The 17,245-nt window shown below is 42.2% G+C and overlaps 1 protein-coding gene and 1 pseudogene across 1 annotated transcript; both read left to right on the forward strand.

Moving 5' to 3' along the window:
• The window catches only part of LOC126913288 (alcohol dehydrogenase 1-like), a 14,117-nt pseudogene extending 14,059 nt beyond the window's left edge, over nucleotides 1–58 (forward strand).
• A 4,181-nt stretch (nucleotides 59–4,239) lies between these two features.
• Nucleotides 4,240–13,508, forward strand: LOC118250534 (alcohol dehydrogenase class-3). The gene is made up of 9 exons (XM_035552157.2): nucleotides 4,240–4,301; nucleotides 5,878–5,979; nucleotides 6,584–6,725; nucleotides 7,302–7,389; nucleotides 8,529–8,748; nucleotides 9,331–9,591; nucleotides 10,339–10,474; nucleotides 11,183–11,321; nucleotides 13,157–13,508. Exons 1-9 carry the CDS (start codon nucleotides 4,290–4,292, stop codon nucleotides 13,179–13,181), a joined length of 1,125 nt encoding a protein of 374 aa, XP_035408050.1. The 5' UTR covers nucleotides 4,240–4,289; the 3' UTR covers nucleotides 13,182–13,508.
• The last annotated feature ends 3,737 nt before the right edge of the window (nucleotides 13,509–17,245 follow it).

A 17,245-nucleotide genomic window follows, 5' to 3' on the forward strand; every position in this document is an offset into this window, starting at 1 on the left:
AGGCCTGGGCAGTCGTATGCTTTCTTGGATTAAAAACTGGCTGTGTGGCCAGGCCTAAGGAGTTGTGGTGAATGGAGTTAAATCCAGCTGGAGGCCAGTCACTAGTGGTGTCCCCCACAGCTCAGTGTTGGGGCCACTTCTCTTCAATATCCTTATCATTCATCTCAGCAAGGGGATCAAGTGCACCCTCAGTAAGTTTCCAGAGTGCTACTCTGCAAGTTAGGCGTGAGTGTTGATCAGCTCGAGGTAGGAGAGCTCTGCAGAGGGATCTGGTTAGGCTGGGCCATCATACACCTAATACCTTTTGACCTTTTTTGTGCAACTCTTATCCCAGTCAACAGCCCTTTGAGCTTCTGGAAACCTCTCAGTACGGTCAGCAATTACACAGCACATCATGAACACACACACGAGTTATTAAAGGTTAACAAATCCCATCTTGCTGCCAGTTTACAGTCATGTTTGCACACAGAACTCACTTTGCCCTGCTGTAAAAGTCACCTTTAATTCTCTTCATTACTTTTTAAGTATAAAACATTAAGGCTACAGGTAATTAAGATGACACCACAAGAACTCATTACGTTTTAATTGAGCTTCAGCAGTCCGCTTCCTAGAAAACACTACAAGTTCCTCCCAATAAACTTTGATGAAACAAAATTTGATTGCTACAAAAGTCTGCCTTGAGTCAATTATAACTTGCACTTTACCAGTTATTTTGTACTCTTCACGTGAAAAATTGTTAAGCGCTGCAGAGTACTGGTATTATAGCAGTGCCACCTGGCGGTTACCTCCTACCACTTTCTCTGTGTGCTGCTGATCGACTTCTCCTGGCCAGGCAGGAAGCTCTGGATTTCCACGAGGACCACCATTTGCCTGCAGCAGACGTCCGTGGCTCAGGCTCGCCCCGGGCACGGGCACTAACAAAGGACTAACAACGACATTTATATGAATGTATCAGAAGAAGACGCTGTCAAGTATGAGCAAGGAATTATCAGCATAACCCTTCCCCTATTTTTATCCTTCTGATTTCTCTTGAATGGTATATGCATCAATATACTAGAATCAACCCATAAAAGAACCATCCTTTGTGGTTTATTTTATTTTTATTTTTATTTTTTTTGAAATCAAAGATCTAAAAATATTAACCATGAACATCCCCAAATGACTCATTTTCGTTCCTAAAATACTAAAAATCATTCACTATCCCAGCTTCTTGCATCTCTACTGAAAAGAATTCCATGATTATTTTAAACATTTCAGTATTTAAATACACTACATTAGCATGGACCTTTGATTTGAGAAGTTATTTTACTTTGGCATGCTTTAGTATTATACGTCACTATAGTGAAATTACTCTTCTAAACATTTTCCTTTCCAATCAACCATTTTTTTTGAAGTATTGGATAATGTTTTAAATTTATATTTGTATTTACAAAAGCAGAATTTTATAATTCACTCGGGACTATCCAAAGAAATATCAACCACCTTTGAGTATTTCACATGAAAAGAATTTTTTTTTATTTTTTAAATATTTCCATTTTCCAAGCAGCTACGACTTGCAGAAAACGGACTCCACAATCAGTAAGATTGTAAAGTAGGTATGTTTATTCAGCGCTGCGCAGCATGGGAGGTAGTCCCACGAAAGTCGTGCGCACCTGACGCGGCAACTTGCCATAGTTACATGCAGCAAAGAGTTACATATGCATGAAGTTCCACAATACACCTATACATATTCATAACCTGTCCCGCTTCATATTAAAATTAGTTCCAAGGAGTCATTTCCATAAACTCCTCCCATCTGCGCTTGGGCAGTGTCTCCTGGTTGTGGTCGTTGGGGTTCGTGGGGATGAAGGTTGATGACTCTTCCTCGTCACCGCTAGTTGACCTCTTGTCTTTCTGCAGACTCAGTTGCTCCTTGGCTCTTGTCCATCCGCAGGACCAGTTTCTACCAGTTTCTTAAGACAGGCTCACACTCTTATTAGGAGACTGACCTTGGTAAGGGGCCCATGGCTTCTTGCTTTAGTTAATTTGTACAATGCACCATAGTTAGCAAAGACACTAAGTAGCATCCTAGCTTAATGCTGTCAGCGCTCTCTCTCTACTTGATAAGATTCTCCTAACTCCCTCTCTCAGCTATCGATGTATTTTACAGAAATAAATTGTTGCTTTGAAGAACAATAGGAGTTTCTAATTCTTTTGAATGCTACAAAAGTATCTTCCAGTACTTCATAGGAGAAGGTAGGAGAGCCTAAATCAGAATTCAGAAGGCTGGTTTGGAGAGCAATGCCCCACAAAAAGACTGCTTTACACAGGTAGTCACAGCTGAAATTTCTAGATCTGCCCTGTTCCACTTGCACACAGGAACTTGCAGAATGAGGGCACACATTATCACAGGTTCAGCAGGGTTGATCTAATGAAATATATCTATCAAAACTATTAAATCACATTAGTCTTATTTGGGAAATTGTGTTAATGGGGGAAAAAATACCTCTGGGGCAATCTAGCACTGATTCTGTTTGTGGAAATGAACCAGGTGATGTTTCCCTGAGGGCATCTCAGTTTTTCCAGCAGGTAGGTGTGTCGGTCCCCTCCTCTCCACCCATACCTCACCACTCTGTTCAGCAGTGCGAGGTGGCAGGCAGCAGTTACAGTGCCACCACCTTCCCGTTCCAATGCTGGCACACTCCTTGTTTCTCCCTTTGGCACTCGGGCTGCCCAGGGATGAACACCTTGGCAGATCATTTGCAGTTTCTTCCAGCACATACTGTTTGCCAGGCTTGCAAGAGACTTCTTTCCCTGGATCTCCTTGCATTTCAAAGCCAAACTAAGGTACAGAAACACCTTGCTAAAAAGCACTGCCTCCAGGAGATGAACAATAATACAATTCAAAAAATAAAAATAATAAAAAAAGACGTCATGCAGATCCCTAGCTGCTTTGGGCTCCCTCCCCCTTGCAACATGGAAAAGAGAACTCCCTCCAAGCAAAAACACAACTGCCAGGCCTTTCTCCCACATGCTCACTGTGCGTCCAAGCCCCCCTCTTTTCCCAACACTGACTAGTGCGAAACATCTGCCAGAATAACATATGAGAGACCAAGACCAACCCAACATAGGAAATAAAGTAGCACTGGGAGCCCTCACCTACAGACCTTTCCCATATAAACCTGAAACAGACATGACAAAGCATATATAGTTCAGTCAACAGCTCAGTGCGGTGACCTGATTTACTTGCATGGTTCAGAGAATAGAAAGAAAGCTGCAAAACCATATACCACATCCACAGGCTTCCAAGAGTAGAAGGCAACCCTAGAGACAACATGACAAAACAGCAAGGGAAGGGGAAATGAAAAAAACAATGCATTTCTCTCTGAAATTGGACATTCAGCATTAAGAAGTTATGATTAATGGAGTTATGATTTAGGTACTTATGCTTTTATCTACCAGAATCGGCACTTACAGTTTCCAGAACATCAGTGATAGGGCCACTAACAAAAGCTGAGCACCTGTGGAGTTGAGCTAACCAGAATGCTTAGAGGCTTTTTGGAATCACTGACAAAGCAGGGGTGATCAAGAGTACACCCTCTGGGTGCAGAACCTTTCCCTAACACCCAGCCTGACCCTCCCCTGTCCCAGCTCCATGCCGTTCCCTCAGGTCCTGTCGCTGTCCCCAGAGAGCAGAGCTCAGCGCCTGCCCCTCCGCTCCCCTCGTGAGGGAGCTTTAGCCTTTATAGACTTCCTTTGGACACTGTCTAACAGTTTTATGTCTTTCTTATACTGTGGCACCCAAAACTGCACTCAGTTCTTGGGGTGAGGCCACACCAGCACAGAGCAGAGCAGGACAATCCGTTCCCTCAACAGGCTGGCAGTGCTGCACCTGAAGCACCCCAGGGCACGGCTGGCCCTCCTGGCTGCCAGGGCACGCTGAGGACTCATGTTCAACTTGCCATTATGTCATTAAATACTGTAGTTATTATTTATGCCATAAAAATCCATGCTATCTTTCAGCAAGCTGGTGCCACTGTCTACCAGTGGCACTTGCTGATTCCAGGTGCTTGGAGGAGGGGGGGACCTCAGCACCCCCCCGCAACGCCTCAGGGGCCGGCGCCTGACAGGGACCGGGGGGTGGAGACCCTCGCCCTGCCATGAGGTCGCAGTGAAGGGACGGACGGAGGTACTGATTGAGGAACCCGCCATCTTCCCGCCCCTCCTCAACCCCCCGCAATGGCTCCAACAGCCATGCGCGTGCCCGCCTTGGAGCGGGGCGGGGTCGCTCTCCCCTTCCGTCCGGAGCGATGGCGAGCGGGGTGAGGCGGCGCGCGGGCCCCGGGTCCCCCCCCATTTTGTGTCACTGCGCTTTGGCGCGGTCGCACTGTGCCACCCTCACGCCCCCATCCCGCCCCGGCCCCCCCCCAGCACCGGGAGGCTTCAATTAACGACAGAAATAATGGGCTTTGGGGCTTTGGGGGGCCTTGATTAGCAACAAAATTAATGGGATTTGGGGATTTGCGGGCTGAGTGCACCCGCGGCCGTCGCCATCCCAGCAGCCAGTTCAGATTTCTGTGATGAAATCCCCAGCGTCGCGCCTGGTGCGGTTTTGCAGTGTTCAGCCAGGTAGCAAGAAGCAGAGCAAAGGGAATTTGGCCCCAGTTGGACCGGGAGCAATCCCTGCTTGTTCTGCTGGGGTTTATAAGGTTTCAGGCCTTTTTGGGTCGGCAGCAGTCGTTTCAGCGATTTTTGCACGTTGCTCTGCTGTTTGGGGTGCAGTGAGGGTGGTAGCCAGCTCTGGGGGATACTGTCCCGTTGTAGGACAGGAGTACCCAAAACACTGGGTGCTGTCCTGGAGTGGATCACCGAGGGTCTGCTCCAAGACAGGCGAGGCAGGGATGGCGTTCCCTGCTGGGGTTTGTACCAGTGAGGCCATCAGCTCGGTCCCATGACTCAGCCAAGTGACCAGCAAGAAACCATCACATTTGCAGGAGAACGTGCCCGGCAGAGGGCAAAGCCCATTTTCTTCTGCGGGACAGACCTGGAGCTGTGCTTCTTACAGCTTACAGCTGATATCTAGCAATGGCAGCACCAGAGCCTGTTCTGGACTACATGGCTGTGATGCTGGCTCTTAGAGCCACCCCGGGGCATGCCTGGCTGGTGATCGGATTGGGCTTCCCAATTCCATACGCTGCAGACTCTGCACCGTTTGTCTTGAAAAGCTTCCTGGGAGGTCAGGAGTGGGTGCAGAGCAGCCTGCTGGGAGCAGTGAGCACCAGTTTGCTCGCAGAAAGCTGTGCGGGCTCTGTGGAGGTGCTAGCACACAAGAACTCACTGCCAGAAACCCTACAGCAGCATCTCTCCAGTCCCTGTGCCCCACTGTCAGGCTCTGCACACCAGCCATGTGTGTGCACATGTTCTTGTTGAAATCCTACTCAGAAGCCATCCTGTTATGGAACAAGAAGCCCACCTTTAATATGGGGGTCTTGGACTGTTATGTGACTTCCACTTTGCTTTCCAAATTTCTAAACGAGCACTCTGTGCTCAAGGGCCACCGCTTACATGAATGCCTGTTTTATTTTAACCACCTTTTTTATTATGCAATCTCTCCATTCCTATTGTTCCTTTCACTGCAGTGTTTGTATATGTCCCAGGCGGTCCTGGGTTTATTATACTTTTGCTCAATAAGAGAATAACATTCGAAGTTCAGATCTTGGTTTATTCACTCGGCTTTCTGGGAGCAAATGTAGACCAATTAAGCCTTTGTGCTGAAATGATGTATTTCAGATCTGGGATTCTTTCCAAAAGCCAGTAGCCTTTCTTTCATTTCCTTGCTTGGTTGAACAAGAATTATTTTAACAGATGTCCTCTCTTTTTCTTGTTGATGTCTTTTAGGTTATTAAATGCAGGGCTGCTGTTGCCTGGGAGGCAGGTAAACCTCTCTCTTTTGAGGAGGTGGAGGTTGCTCCACCAAAGGCTCATGAAGTCCGCATCAAGGTAATTATATCAATCTTTAACTGTATCTGTTATGTTTTGGGAGACTGAGTATTAAAGCTGTTTACCAACAGAATAAACGTTGAATGGATAGTATTAGTTCATAAGTATCTCAGCGGTTTTACAAAGAAGAAAATTGTGGTATTTAGATCTTCTGTTTGTGGAAAACATTTTTGATTTCTGTTGGTCTCAGTCCAGAGCCTGGTCTAAAGTTCATAGCTAGTCTTGGGGGTTGATTATTTCAAATACAGGAACCCAGCCTGCATTGAGATGACTTGGACTACAGATTTCTTGCCTGAGGAAACAATATGACATCATCTACCCCTTTCAACAGCAGGATATAGTTGGTGGAATAAGAAAAGATGCACTATCCCCCAAATTTCCTTTTTTCGAAGTGTGATATATACTTTGTGCTGTGCCAGGAGTGAAAGTATGCTTGCTGTATCACAAATGTTACTAGGATTGGCAAACTCCTATTGGCGATTTTTCTGAATGACCAACCAAAGGGTAATATTTAAATCTATGCTACTATTCTATTCTTCGAGATACCTCGGCTCATATATATATATATATTTATATATATATATTTATATTTATTTACTTATAGATAGTTGCCACTGCTGTCTGTCACACTGATGCCTATACACTGAGTGGTGCTGATCCTGAAGGATGCTTCCCTGTGATTTTGGGTCATGAGGGAGCAGGAATTGTGGAGAGCGTTGGGGAAGGAGTAACAAAAGTAAAGCCGGGTAAGAAAATACCTGACATCTTACAAATTTTCTGACTTCCTTAAAAGTGTGACTTTACTATAATGGCAACTGTCAAATTGGGCCACTCACTTGCTATATTGCAGGATATAATGTTTTATTCTGAATGTCTGCATAAATTTCTTTTGTCTGAGGAATAATACTAATCTATTCAATGTACACTCGGTTTAAAGATTGGAAAACTCCAGATTTCTTGCTTTAAATTGGATCGATATAGTTAGAAGATTTTTTTTTTCAGATAAAAGTTGTTACCTGTTCTTTTAAACAACTTAAACAATTGTGTTACTATTGGTTTGAGGTTATTTTGTTTTACAGTAAGTTCCTATTTGTTCTGGAACGATAAACTTCTGATTGTCTGTCTGCTCAGACATGAGAAAAAGTGTTTTATCTAGCACTCTATAAGTAGCGCTACTCTGGACTGTAAGCAGACTGTAAAAAGAAATGAACAGTTTTAAATGAACAACTGCTCACATAAAAGCCATACAAATTGAATAACTCCACTTCTCTCTTTATGCTTTGCTTGACTCAGTAATAGCCAGATTTTTTTTTTTTCTCTAGGGGATACCGTTATCCCTCTATACATCCCCCAGTGTGGCGAGTGCAAATTCTGCAAGAATCCTAAAACTAATCTGTGTCAAAAGATAAGGTCTGTATGCTTTTTATCTTGACATACAATATAGTATTTGTTCAACGTATACCTGTTCTAGTTATCAAAAGTAAGAAAGTACATGTTTTAAGGAGTCAGACACTACTTTCCATTCTTCCTTAAGATTTCTTCTTAAATAAATCTGTTTCTTTGTTTGTACGTTTGTAAAGGTGTAAGCTGGTAGCTTGTTTCCACAGCTTTGAAAACATAAATGCTCTGACTCTATATTTAATCCATACTTAAAGGAAATACTTCAGGGAATTTAGCTCTTGCTGCAAACACTGAAGGCTTTGAGTGGTACAGAGTTATAGAGAGAGTTCTTTTTCCTTAATACATGCTTCTCTGCTGATTTTGCAGCTGGGTCCAATAAGCAGTAGGGATGGTAAATCTCAGCCAGGAAGGATTCTCTATTGCTGGGACTGATAATACCATTAATACCGTTTAATGGGTTGTCTAGCTTGCATGCACTAAGTGGATCCTAGTGGTACTTTGATGAGTCTCTGTGGTCAAGGAGAGTATTTGGCTTTGGTCACTATCTTCAGCCCCCAGGAATATTGCATCTCCTTTCATTAACTAAGAGCTATTGTTCATTCTTTTCACCTGTAAAGTTACTGTGCCCCAGTTTCAGCTGGAGGTTCTCTGTTTCAACCCAATTGTGCTGCCACTCTGCCAGCAACAGGCCATAGTAGTAATGTGACCGCTGTTTGGACATACTATTTAAATTACTATGAAAAAGTAAGTGTGATTTAAGCGTAGATCCCATTCTGAAGAAAACGGTCTCGCAAAACCAAAAACCCAGGGACATAATTGATGGCTGCTGCTTGAGGGAAGTAGACTAAAGGAGGTGAATGAAGATGGGAGTGTGGTACCATGGCACAAGCAGTTAGAACTGGTAGCTAACAGGGTCAACGTGCTGATAAACTCCCAATTCTTTCCATGCTTCCTTGGAGGAATTAACAACATGAAGTGTTTGTTAGGAGACTAGTGTCTAATTTCTGTAAATTCATGGGTTTACTGGAATGTTCCAAAAATTACGGTGCAATTATGCGACTATATCCCTGTGCTACTTACACAATACTGTCTAGTGAGAGTACTTACTGCTTAAGACTCTGACTCTACTTTCTTGTCTTTGCCTTAAGAGTTACTCAAGGGAAAGGACTCATGCCTGATGGTACCAGCAGATTCACCTGCAAAGGAAAGCAGATTTACCACTTCATGGGGACGAGCACCTTCTCAGAGTACACCGTGGTTGCTGACATCTCCGTAGCTAAGATAGACGCTGCAGCACCTCTCGATAAAGTGTGTCTGCTGGGCTGCGGCATCTCTACTGGATATGGGGCTGTTGTTAACACTGCCAAGGTAAAGGCTGCGGTTGTCTCTGGCTTTTCTGTGTAACTGTGCCTGAGCCAAAGTACACTAACAGTTTAGGGACTAGATTACAGACTAGATACAGACTGTAGCCATGATGTACCAAATTTCTGGGTTTTTATGCTCTTTAGCTGGTGAAATTAAACTAAGAATTTCAAACTTCCATAAAGGGCAGATCAGGTCAGAAGAAAATTAGAGGGTTAGACAAAATCCATGTAGAAGATCCTGCATCTCTTTTAATACCAACTTTACTTTTCCTGAAATTACTTTTCCAACTCCTCTTAATCTTGATGCAAGTCATTCTGGTAGTTTTGAAGGTCAGGGTGAGAGAGAGAGACAGTAGGTGAGCACACATGGGGCTAGGGCAGGTTACGGAAGTCAAGTATTTGGGCAAAAAGGAAAGCCTAGCACATAAAGAGGTTTTCTATAAACTTTCCATAGAGTTTGCCTTATCTAAGCGATAAAGTCTTGTAACCATATATATTTACCCCCACATTTTCTTCGTAACAGACTTGTGTTTTTCACTCATGTGGAAGAATTTTCTCTGTTGCTTATGGCTTTTTCTTCACCTAGGTGGAACCTGGCTCCACTTGTGCTGTCTTTGGTTTAGGAGGAGTGGGGCTGGCAGTTATTATGGGCTGTAAAGTTGCGGGAGCATCCCGGATCATTGGCATTGACATTAACAAGGATAAGTATGCCAAAGCCAAGGAGTTTGGAGCTACCGAGTGCATTAACCCTCAAGACTTCAAGAAGCCAATCCAGGAGGTGCTGGTTGAAATGACCGACGGTGGCGTAGACTACTCCTTTGAGTGCATTGGTAACGTTGGAGTCATGGTGAGTGAGTGCATAACAGCAGCAACTGGAGGGAGGGCATAGCTGGTTGCCACTTTGTTGTTCAGCTAAACAGGAAACCGAGCTGCTTGCTTGTTACAGGAAACGTGCCATGCTATTTTTGTTTAAATAGTAGTGATAACCGCTGTGACTAAAAAGGACAATTTACATCAAACCCTAATTATGCAAATTCTGTTTCTTCACATAAGTTTTTCTATCTTTGAAATACTGAGTTTTCAGCTGCTGAAAAATTAACAAAAACCACATAAAATGTATTGTACAATGTACAATATATAATTTACTTATAATTAATTTGCTTATAATAATTACGATAATTAACAAATGTAAAATCTCAAGGACTGCTCAGAATCTCCCTTCTCCCCCAGATAATGAATTTAACTTTTAGAATCACAGAAGTATTGCTGAATGTAAGGCGAGGCTTTCAGCAATGACAATAGCAGTTCTAATCTGTCAGTAACATGGTCTACATTGTCTCTGCTTACAGTTTATCCCAGCTTCTAGGGGAGTGGCTTTTTTGGAAGCCAGATGGGATGTAAAAAGAGCAATCTTTAACAGTATAAGGAGTCTGAACCAATGGGAAACTTAACAAAATTGTCAGGGGATTTATTGTTCCTTAAACACTAATGTGGCGATTCATTAACTGGGGGCGAGGAAGTGCAACCTGTGCCAGTCTAGATAGCATAAACATTAGCAGTAAACGGTCTGTTTTTGTCCTGTTCTTCTGTGAAGAGGGCTGCCTTGGAAGCCTGCCACAAGGGCTGGGGAGTCAGCGTGATCGTTGGAGTAGCTGCTGCTGGTCAGGAGATCTCTACGCGGCCGTTCCAGTTAGTAACTGGGCGGACGTGGAAAGGGACCGCGTTTGGAGGTAACTCTTTTGGTTTGGGGATAAAAGTAATTTGCTGTGGGTTAAATGCGGGAAGAACGTATAATGTTCCTACAGACCAGCTACAGATAAATACATTGAAATAAACACATGAAATACAAGATCTCATGTATTTCAAAGAGAGAATATAACCACCTGCTACTCAGTTCTATAGCAGTGGTATAGCGGGATTGCTTTCTTATTAGCACAAGGTTTGGGATGCAGTAAAGGACCTGGTCTTTGGGGAGGTGTGAACTCAAAGATGTTTTTGTTGCTTAGTCAGTAAGCAAATTGCGGGGCTAAAATGGGAACTTATAAAAGAACTTGAAAATAAAAAGCAACAAAGTCTTGATAGACCTTTTCTGCTGTCAAACCAGAAACCTGTTGAGACTTTTACAGCCGCAAGGGGCTGATAGAGATGTTAGTGCATGCTTTCCCAGGTGAGGGCTGCTCTATGCCAAATGTTGAAATACCTAGTGAAAGGTTAGTGCACAAATGTGTCTGGATAATGTGTGCCCTTGCCAGATCTAGCTGCCCTCTTACATTCCTTATTCACTGCCTGAGTAGAGCAAGAGTAACAAACACCACCAATCTCGGTTCCTTTTCACATTTATCAGATGATAACCCGTATAAGGGTTGTATGTTTTCCTTCCTCTTTGTACAGAGGTGGGTGGAAAGGGCAAAAACAAATGCACACTCACTGTCTTTCAGGCTGGAAGAGCGTAGACAATGTGCCTAAACTGGTGACTGACTACATGTCCAAAAAGATCAAAGTGGATGAATTTGTGACTCACACCCTGCCTTTTGACAAAATTAACGAGGCCTTTGAGCTGATGCATACAGGAAAGAGGTAATGTTCATAATACCGAAAGGTGTAGATGTTTGTTGATGGGACAGTGTCAAAATACAGGTTCCCTGCCCACTGTCATGTTTTAAACAGGTAGGATAAGAGCTGACAGGTACCATGCACTTTTATTCTGAGACAAATGCACATTCTCTGAGCTCCTAGCCACATGCCAGAACACAGGCAGAGAGTGAAAAACAAGCAACAATGTCTAAGGGAAATATGCAGGTCTGTAAAATTGATAAAGGGGACAAGCCAGTCTTAGCTTTCCATTTCCAAAAGTATTGCTTAAACGTTCCTCCTTAAAAAAATAAATGTAGAGAGATTGAAGGAGAGTTATCACAAATACATCTTTACAAGTCATTAAGCTATTAGTCTAATTTAGCTGTTAACTAAATAGTAGATTTCAGTGTATTTTCAAACAATTATTTAGGATAGATTACCAGCAGAAACAGTCACTTAGAATGATCTTTAGATATACTTTTTTTTATATATATTTTTCTCTAGTTTGAACTGGGGTAGAACACCAACATGTCAAGTTTGTACTTCCTAATATGGCCAGATCGCTTTTACAGCAGCTTCTGCCTTCATTAAGGTTAACAGGAGTTTAGACTGTTCATACTGCAAACTTCTGCCATCCACTGCAGATGGTGAAAAACCTGCTGGATGCTTACTGAGCCTTGCTGCCCTCATAGCAGCAGACTACGTAGCGGTTGTGATTGGGTTGCAGCAGTAGCACAAGGCTCAAAGTGTAGGGTATACTCATCAGAGGATATATTGGGTGATGCCTGTGAAGCCCTGTACAGATACAGGTGTGGATGTGCTTGAAGGAAAACAGAGACTACCTGGGGATGCTCTGGCAGGATTTGCATCTGCAGGTTAAAATCCAAGGCGAAAGGATTAGTCAGTTTTAACCTGAGAAATGTTAAAGTTTGTTCTGCTGTGTCAAGTGCAGGCCTCTTTGAAATAAGAATTTTATTGAGATGCTCTGTAACTTGTTGGAAATTCATAGACTGGCATAGCTACCGGTGTCCCTTAGAATAGAAACCAGCTTATCAGCAGTCCAGGTTGCATCCTTTTTCAGAAGGTGTTTTCAAGAAAGAATCAGATAGTGGACAAGGAAGTGCTGTAGTAAAAAAGACTCTCTCTTCCTACGTATTTACATGAATGCAGGAATCTCTGTCCATACTTTGGTTACCTGCACATGGGTAAATAGGCACCAGCCTTACTGCAGGAATCCACTACAGTCTTTGTTTGACCTCAATCCATATTGATATTATAACTTCCTCAAAAATGACTTTCTCTGCTTTATCTGATACTTTATCTGTGTTCCTAATTTGGATAAGTCAGTTAACATTAACTACATTTGTACCTTTTACAAATTTGAAACACTGCATCATCTATGCAAATTTATTCCAGCAGTTGATCCCCTTACCCAGTTACAAAATCTTATGCTCATGCAGGAATAAATCATCAAAATGATTATGTCCTATGAAAGTAATAATGAAAGCTACTTAAAATTCTCCAAGCAGCCAAAAGAGGGAAATCCTGTAAATATTGATTTTTCATAATCAATATTCTTGGGTAGTTACTGAAAACTGACACACGTAGTTTGAAAAGGCTTACATTTTAAGTACACCTTTTTGGGGGAGGAACTAAAAATGAATAATGAGCATTTAGCAACCCATTTTTAGGCAGGATTTTAAATAAATATTTATTATAGGTATAATTTCATTTTTATAAGAAGTTGAAGTTAAGTGAGAGTATGTCTCAACAGTGAAGGGGAGGGAGGGGAGAAAAAGGACATATTTGTAATTCTTATTTTTTCTTTTCATTTTAAGCATTCGAACAGTCCTAAAGTTTTAGAGACAAACGTGGACCTTCCTGCCAGCCAGCCACATGATAACTGTCCTTTTATAATGGAGTTTCTAATAGAGGGTAGAATCAGGTAAATGCAAACTCACCAGGACGAGGATGATGGTATGTTTTAGGGTGATCATGATGAATATTAAATAACCATTTCTTCTGAAAAAACAATCAGTAACCACTGGGGAGTGTTACATAATTAACACTGATGTTGGAACTTCTATTTCTGTACCTGTTCCTCAAATTCAGTAATGCTTAACTCAATCTACTTAATAAAAGCTTACTGCTAAACAGAGTGTTGGAATTACAGAGCATAAAGACACTGAAGGCTGTGTCACTGTTTTCTTCTTGTGACTGTATATTATTATAATAGAGGAAGAGTATTTTTCAGTCAGTAGCAAATGATGGGGGGTTCATTACACCAGGCAGTTTGCTGTGCACAGCTGTGCTGAGAAGCAGCACTTGTGTGCTGCAACTGCAGTGCGAGAGGGGCAAGAACTGCAACAGCCCTCAAGCTTCTGAGGCTGTTCTAGGACTGTGAAGGATCTACCACCCAGCTCTCCCTGGAGGCCACCTAGCAGAGCAGACAGGTTGGATGCATGACCTAAATGTCCAGGTGTACCTGTGCTTGCTTGGGCAGTCAAGTCCCTGTTCTGCCTTATTTGCTATCTGGCTCGTTACGCTGGCTGCAGGCAGGCCTGTTCTGAAGATGATAGCAGAGGAGCACTCCACGGGCTTGCCTTAGTGGTGTCCTCTCCAAGACTTCAGTAGCACAGAGAAAGTTTTGTCATTTCCTTAAACTTACTGGCAACTGAAGAAGCCTACCGTCAGCACTGCAAAAACAAAACAAACAAAAAAACAAATCTAACTTGGGATTGTTATCTTTAATTGGTCAGAAATAGAATCAATCCATTGAAGAAGGGAATATTACTGTTAGAGCAGCAGTTTCCTCATGAGGATCACGGGAAGAACAGTAAAAGGCCTTGACTGAGGAAGGCTTCAGGGTGGGTTGTGGTGTGTCTTTTTGTTATTAGCATTACGTGTTATAATTTGAAATTGCAGGGCTTTTTTTTTTTTCATTCTCCCCTTAACTATACTTGATGTGACCCGACTGGATAGAATGTCTTAGCATCAAAATCTGGAAGAAGCAGCATGGCAGGTCCAGAAAAATGGGAGGGAGAAAACAGGTTGCAAACAGGTGGAAAAACTACCCCGTTTAAAATACGGTTGCATACATGAAAAGCCAAACATACTCATTAAGGGAGGGGTTTCATTTTTTAAAGGGAGACTGGTCAAAGCAACTGTTCAGAAAACTCTCAATGCAAACAGTAATCATGTTAGTGGTGAGAGGCAAATTTTCTTCTAATAATTGCCTTGCCCCAAGACACTGCTATACAACTGGGACACTTACATCTTTTCCATTTTATATTGGAAAGTTACCCTGAGAGCACTCTGAAAATAGTTGAGGTAGCTTTCTTCCTAACTTCATTTAAGTCACAGCAAACAACAAAAATCTAATTCCTGTTGAATGTCTTTAAAAATTGAATGTTAAGCAACTAGAAGAAATAATAAGGGAATTTCTAGGCCTCCCACACAGCAGTGAGGTGATTCTCAGTACCTCATAAGCTCCAGAAATACTGGCTGAGCATTAGAGAATTAGGTAAAAAAAACTTACTGTTAATAAGCAGTTCCCAGTAGGGCACTCCGTAACTACAGGGTTATATCAATACAGTATTAGCTCAGCATCTTCGCAAAACCACCCTCCCAACTGGATGCAGCAGAACTAAAGTACATACACCGTAACAGTTGATCCTCTGGGTTACACATACCAAATCATGACCATACCATTATGCTGTCTGGATTACATTCTTACTCTGGAGAACCTGCAGCTTAGCCTGTTCATGAAGAGCTAGTTTTGTAACACCAGGGTAAGAAAACAAAGACATTTAGCAATACAAGAGTTCAGTTCAAAGACTTAGTTTCTTCCCGGGCTGAAGAATTGATGTCCTAGCTGTTGGGTAGCAGACTTTTCAGACTACTTTGTTCTGCAAAGCTGTTGATTAAATGAAGTGTCTTTGAAGTAATCTCTTTGTAGTTGCTTGGCTAACAGAGGGATTCATTAACACAAGTGCTCTTCCTTACACCTCATGCTTGGCGATTGAGGTACTGTATGAAATTGTACTATCTTGCCACATGCAAGGACTTCAGTGACCAAAAGTTTCCAACACATGACTGCATGTGAAATGCATGTATACTCTGCTGTCACGTGAAAATGCAGCAGCACTGAACTAGCACTTGTTCTGTGGCCTCATGCTGTTACTTTTATCCAGCATTACCTAACACATCATCTTTCCTTAAATATTCATGCCAATTTGCAAAAACAGCATGAACAGTTTTCACACCATCGTGTAATTTTGGAATTGGAGATGATAGTAACGGGAAAATACTTCCAGAGGTTGTTTCGGAACAAACTGCACACTTGTGTTTTTGGTAAGAGTGAACGACTTCTAAAAAGTACCATCAAAAAGTTAAAATTGTGTTGCTTTTTCTTTTGAAGTAGATAGCGGTTCCTGCAAAAATCAAACACAATTTCCCACATCCAGTCAGCACAAGTGCAATATATAATGTTCAAGCAAGGCTACAGCTAGATAGGTGAAAAAGGTCTTTTGCAATATTTTTATTAAATAAGTTCTGTTCTCCAGGCTGATGTGTTACCTCATGTTCAAAGAACAGGTGTAGATGTTCATCAAACTTTTCACTTGTTTAAAAATACCGCAATAGTATGAACTCAATAGAAACAGTTTCCTTACTGTGGTTTCAATTTATAGGCAGAAATGCATAGCATCGTAGATTACCTGTGTTGAAAACTTGCAGTGTTGAATTTGGTTGTATCGGTGCAACAACAAAGAGGTATTCATGTTACACATGCACAGGTTGAAGACTGGTTTTGAACTGGCTGCATGCATCTACGAGTAGGCTTGCGCTAGTGCAAGCAATCCTGGATATAATTGAGAATGCTATATCCGGTTTTGGATCACAAAAATGTAATTTCTGTTAAAAGCAGCTGCAACTTTTATTTTATAGACCAAAACTGAAGTCCCCCATCACGTGCACACACACGCACATAGAAAAGGCAAGACCGCTGTAACCATTCAAGTGAGTGATATGGTAGGCAAACCTCCAGGATAGCCATCACCTCAGTACATGACATTTCATTCAACACAGGTAATTCCACTCAGAGTACTACAGTCTGTTTTGTTAAAATCTATACACACACACACGCATACGCACACGCACTCTATATGCATCATTTCAGGTCACTTTACTGCATAATTAAAAATAATAATAAAGGTAATGAAAACATTGCAATGGAACTCTTACAGCAACGGAGGTCTGAGGCACTCAGGGCAGAGAAGACATTTTCTGGTAAATTTGGTATTTGGTAGTACGCATGTGAGTCCAGTTCTGTGAAGCACTAGCCCCTTTTCCCCACCTAAATTCTGCAGTGCCAAGGGGAGCCAAGGGGATCCAGTACCTCATGCTTGGGTCTAATGTGGCAACAAATTCACCAGACACCTTGGTAAAAGGTGTGTTTTATGCCCATGATGGTATGATTTTATGTCTGCATTGGTTTGACTATTTCTTGCATTACAGTGGTGTAAGACTTCTAAGTCTGCAATGGGGTCTGAAAAAATTTTCATTACGATTCAGAGAAGAAAAGAAAAAGTAATCCCCTCAGCAAAGACAGCAAAGATAATGGAAAGGAAGTGGGCAGGGGAAAAGAAAAAGTAGAGAGAATACAGAGGCTTAATCCACACTTGTTAAGGTGACAGTTCCCAGCTCATTGTGACCCACTGATAGAGAAGTGTATATTGATTGTAAGATTGCCCACTCTGTAGAGTCTGAGGAAAAAGATCCGTTTTCCTGTGTCCCCCTAAGACTTTCCAAAACCACGAAACTCTCTCAATTGCTTGACTGGGGGAAAAAGACCTGTTTTAGAACTACCAAAAAAAAAAGAAAAAAAACAGCGTTGAAGATGTTTTGTCTTCTCACACTCAGCCTTT

This window comes from Cygnus atratus, chromosome 4, assembly GCF_013377495.2.
Source record: "Cygnus atratus isolate AKBS03 ecotype Queensland, Australia chromosome 4, CAtr_DNAZoo_HiC_assembly, whole genome shotgun sequence".
In the NCBI taxonomy this organism is placed as follows: domain Eukaryota; kingdom Metazoa; phylum Chordata; class Aves; order Anseriformes; family Anatidae; genus Cygnus; species Cygnus atratus.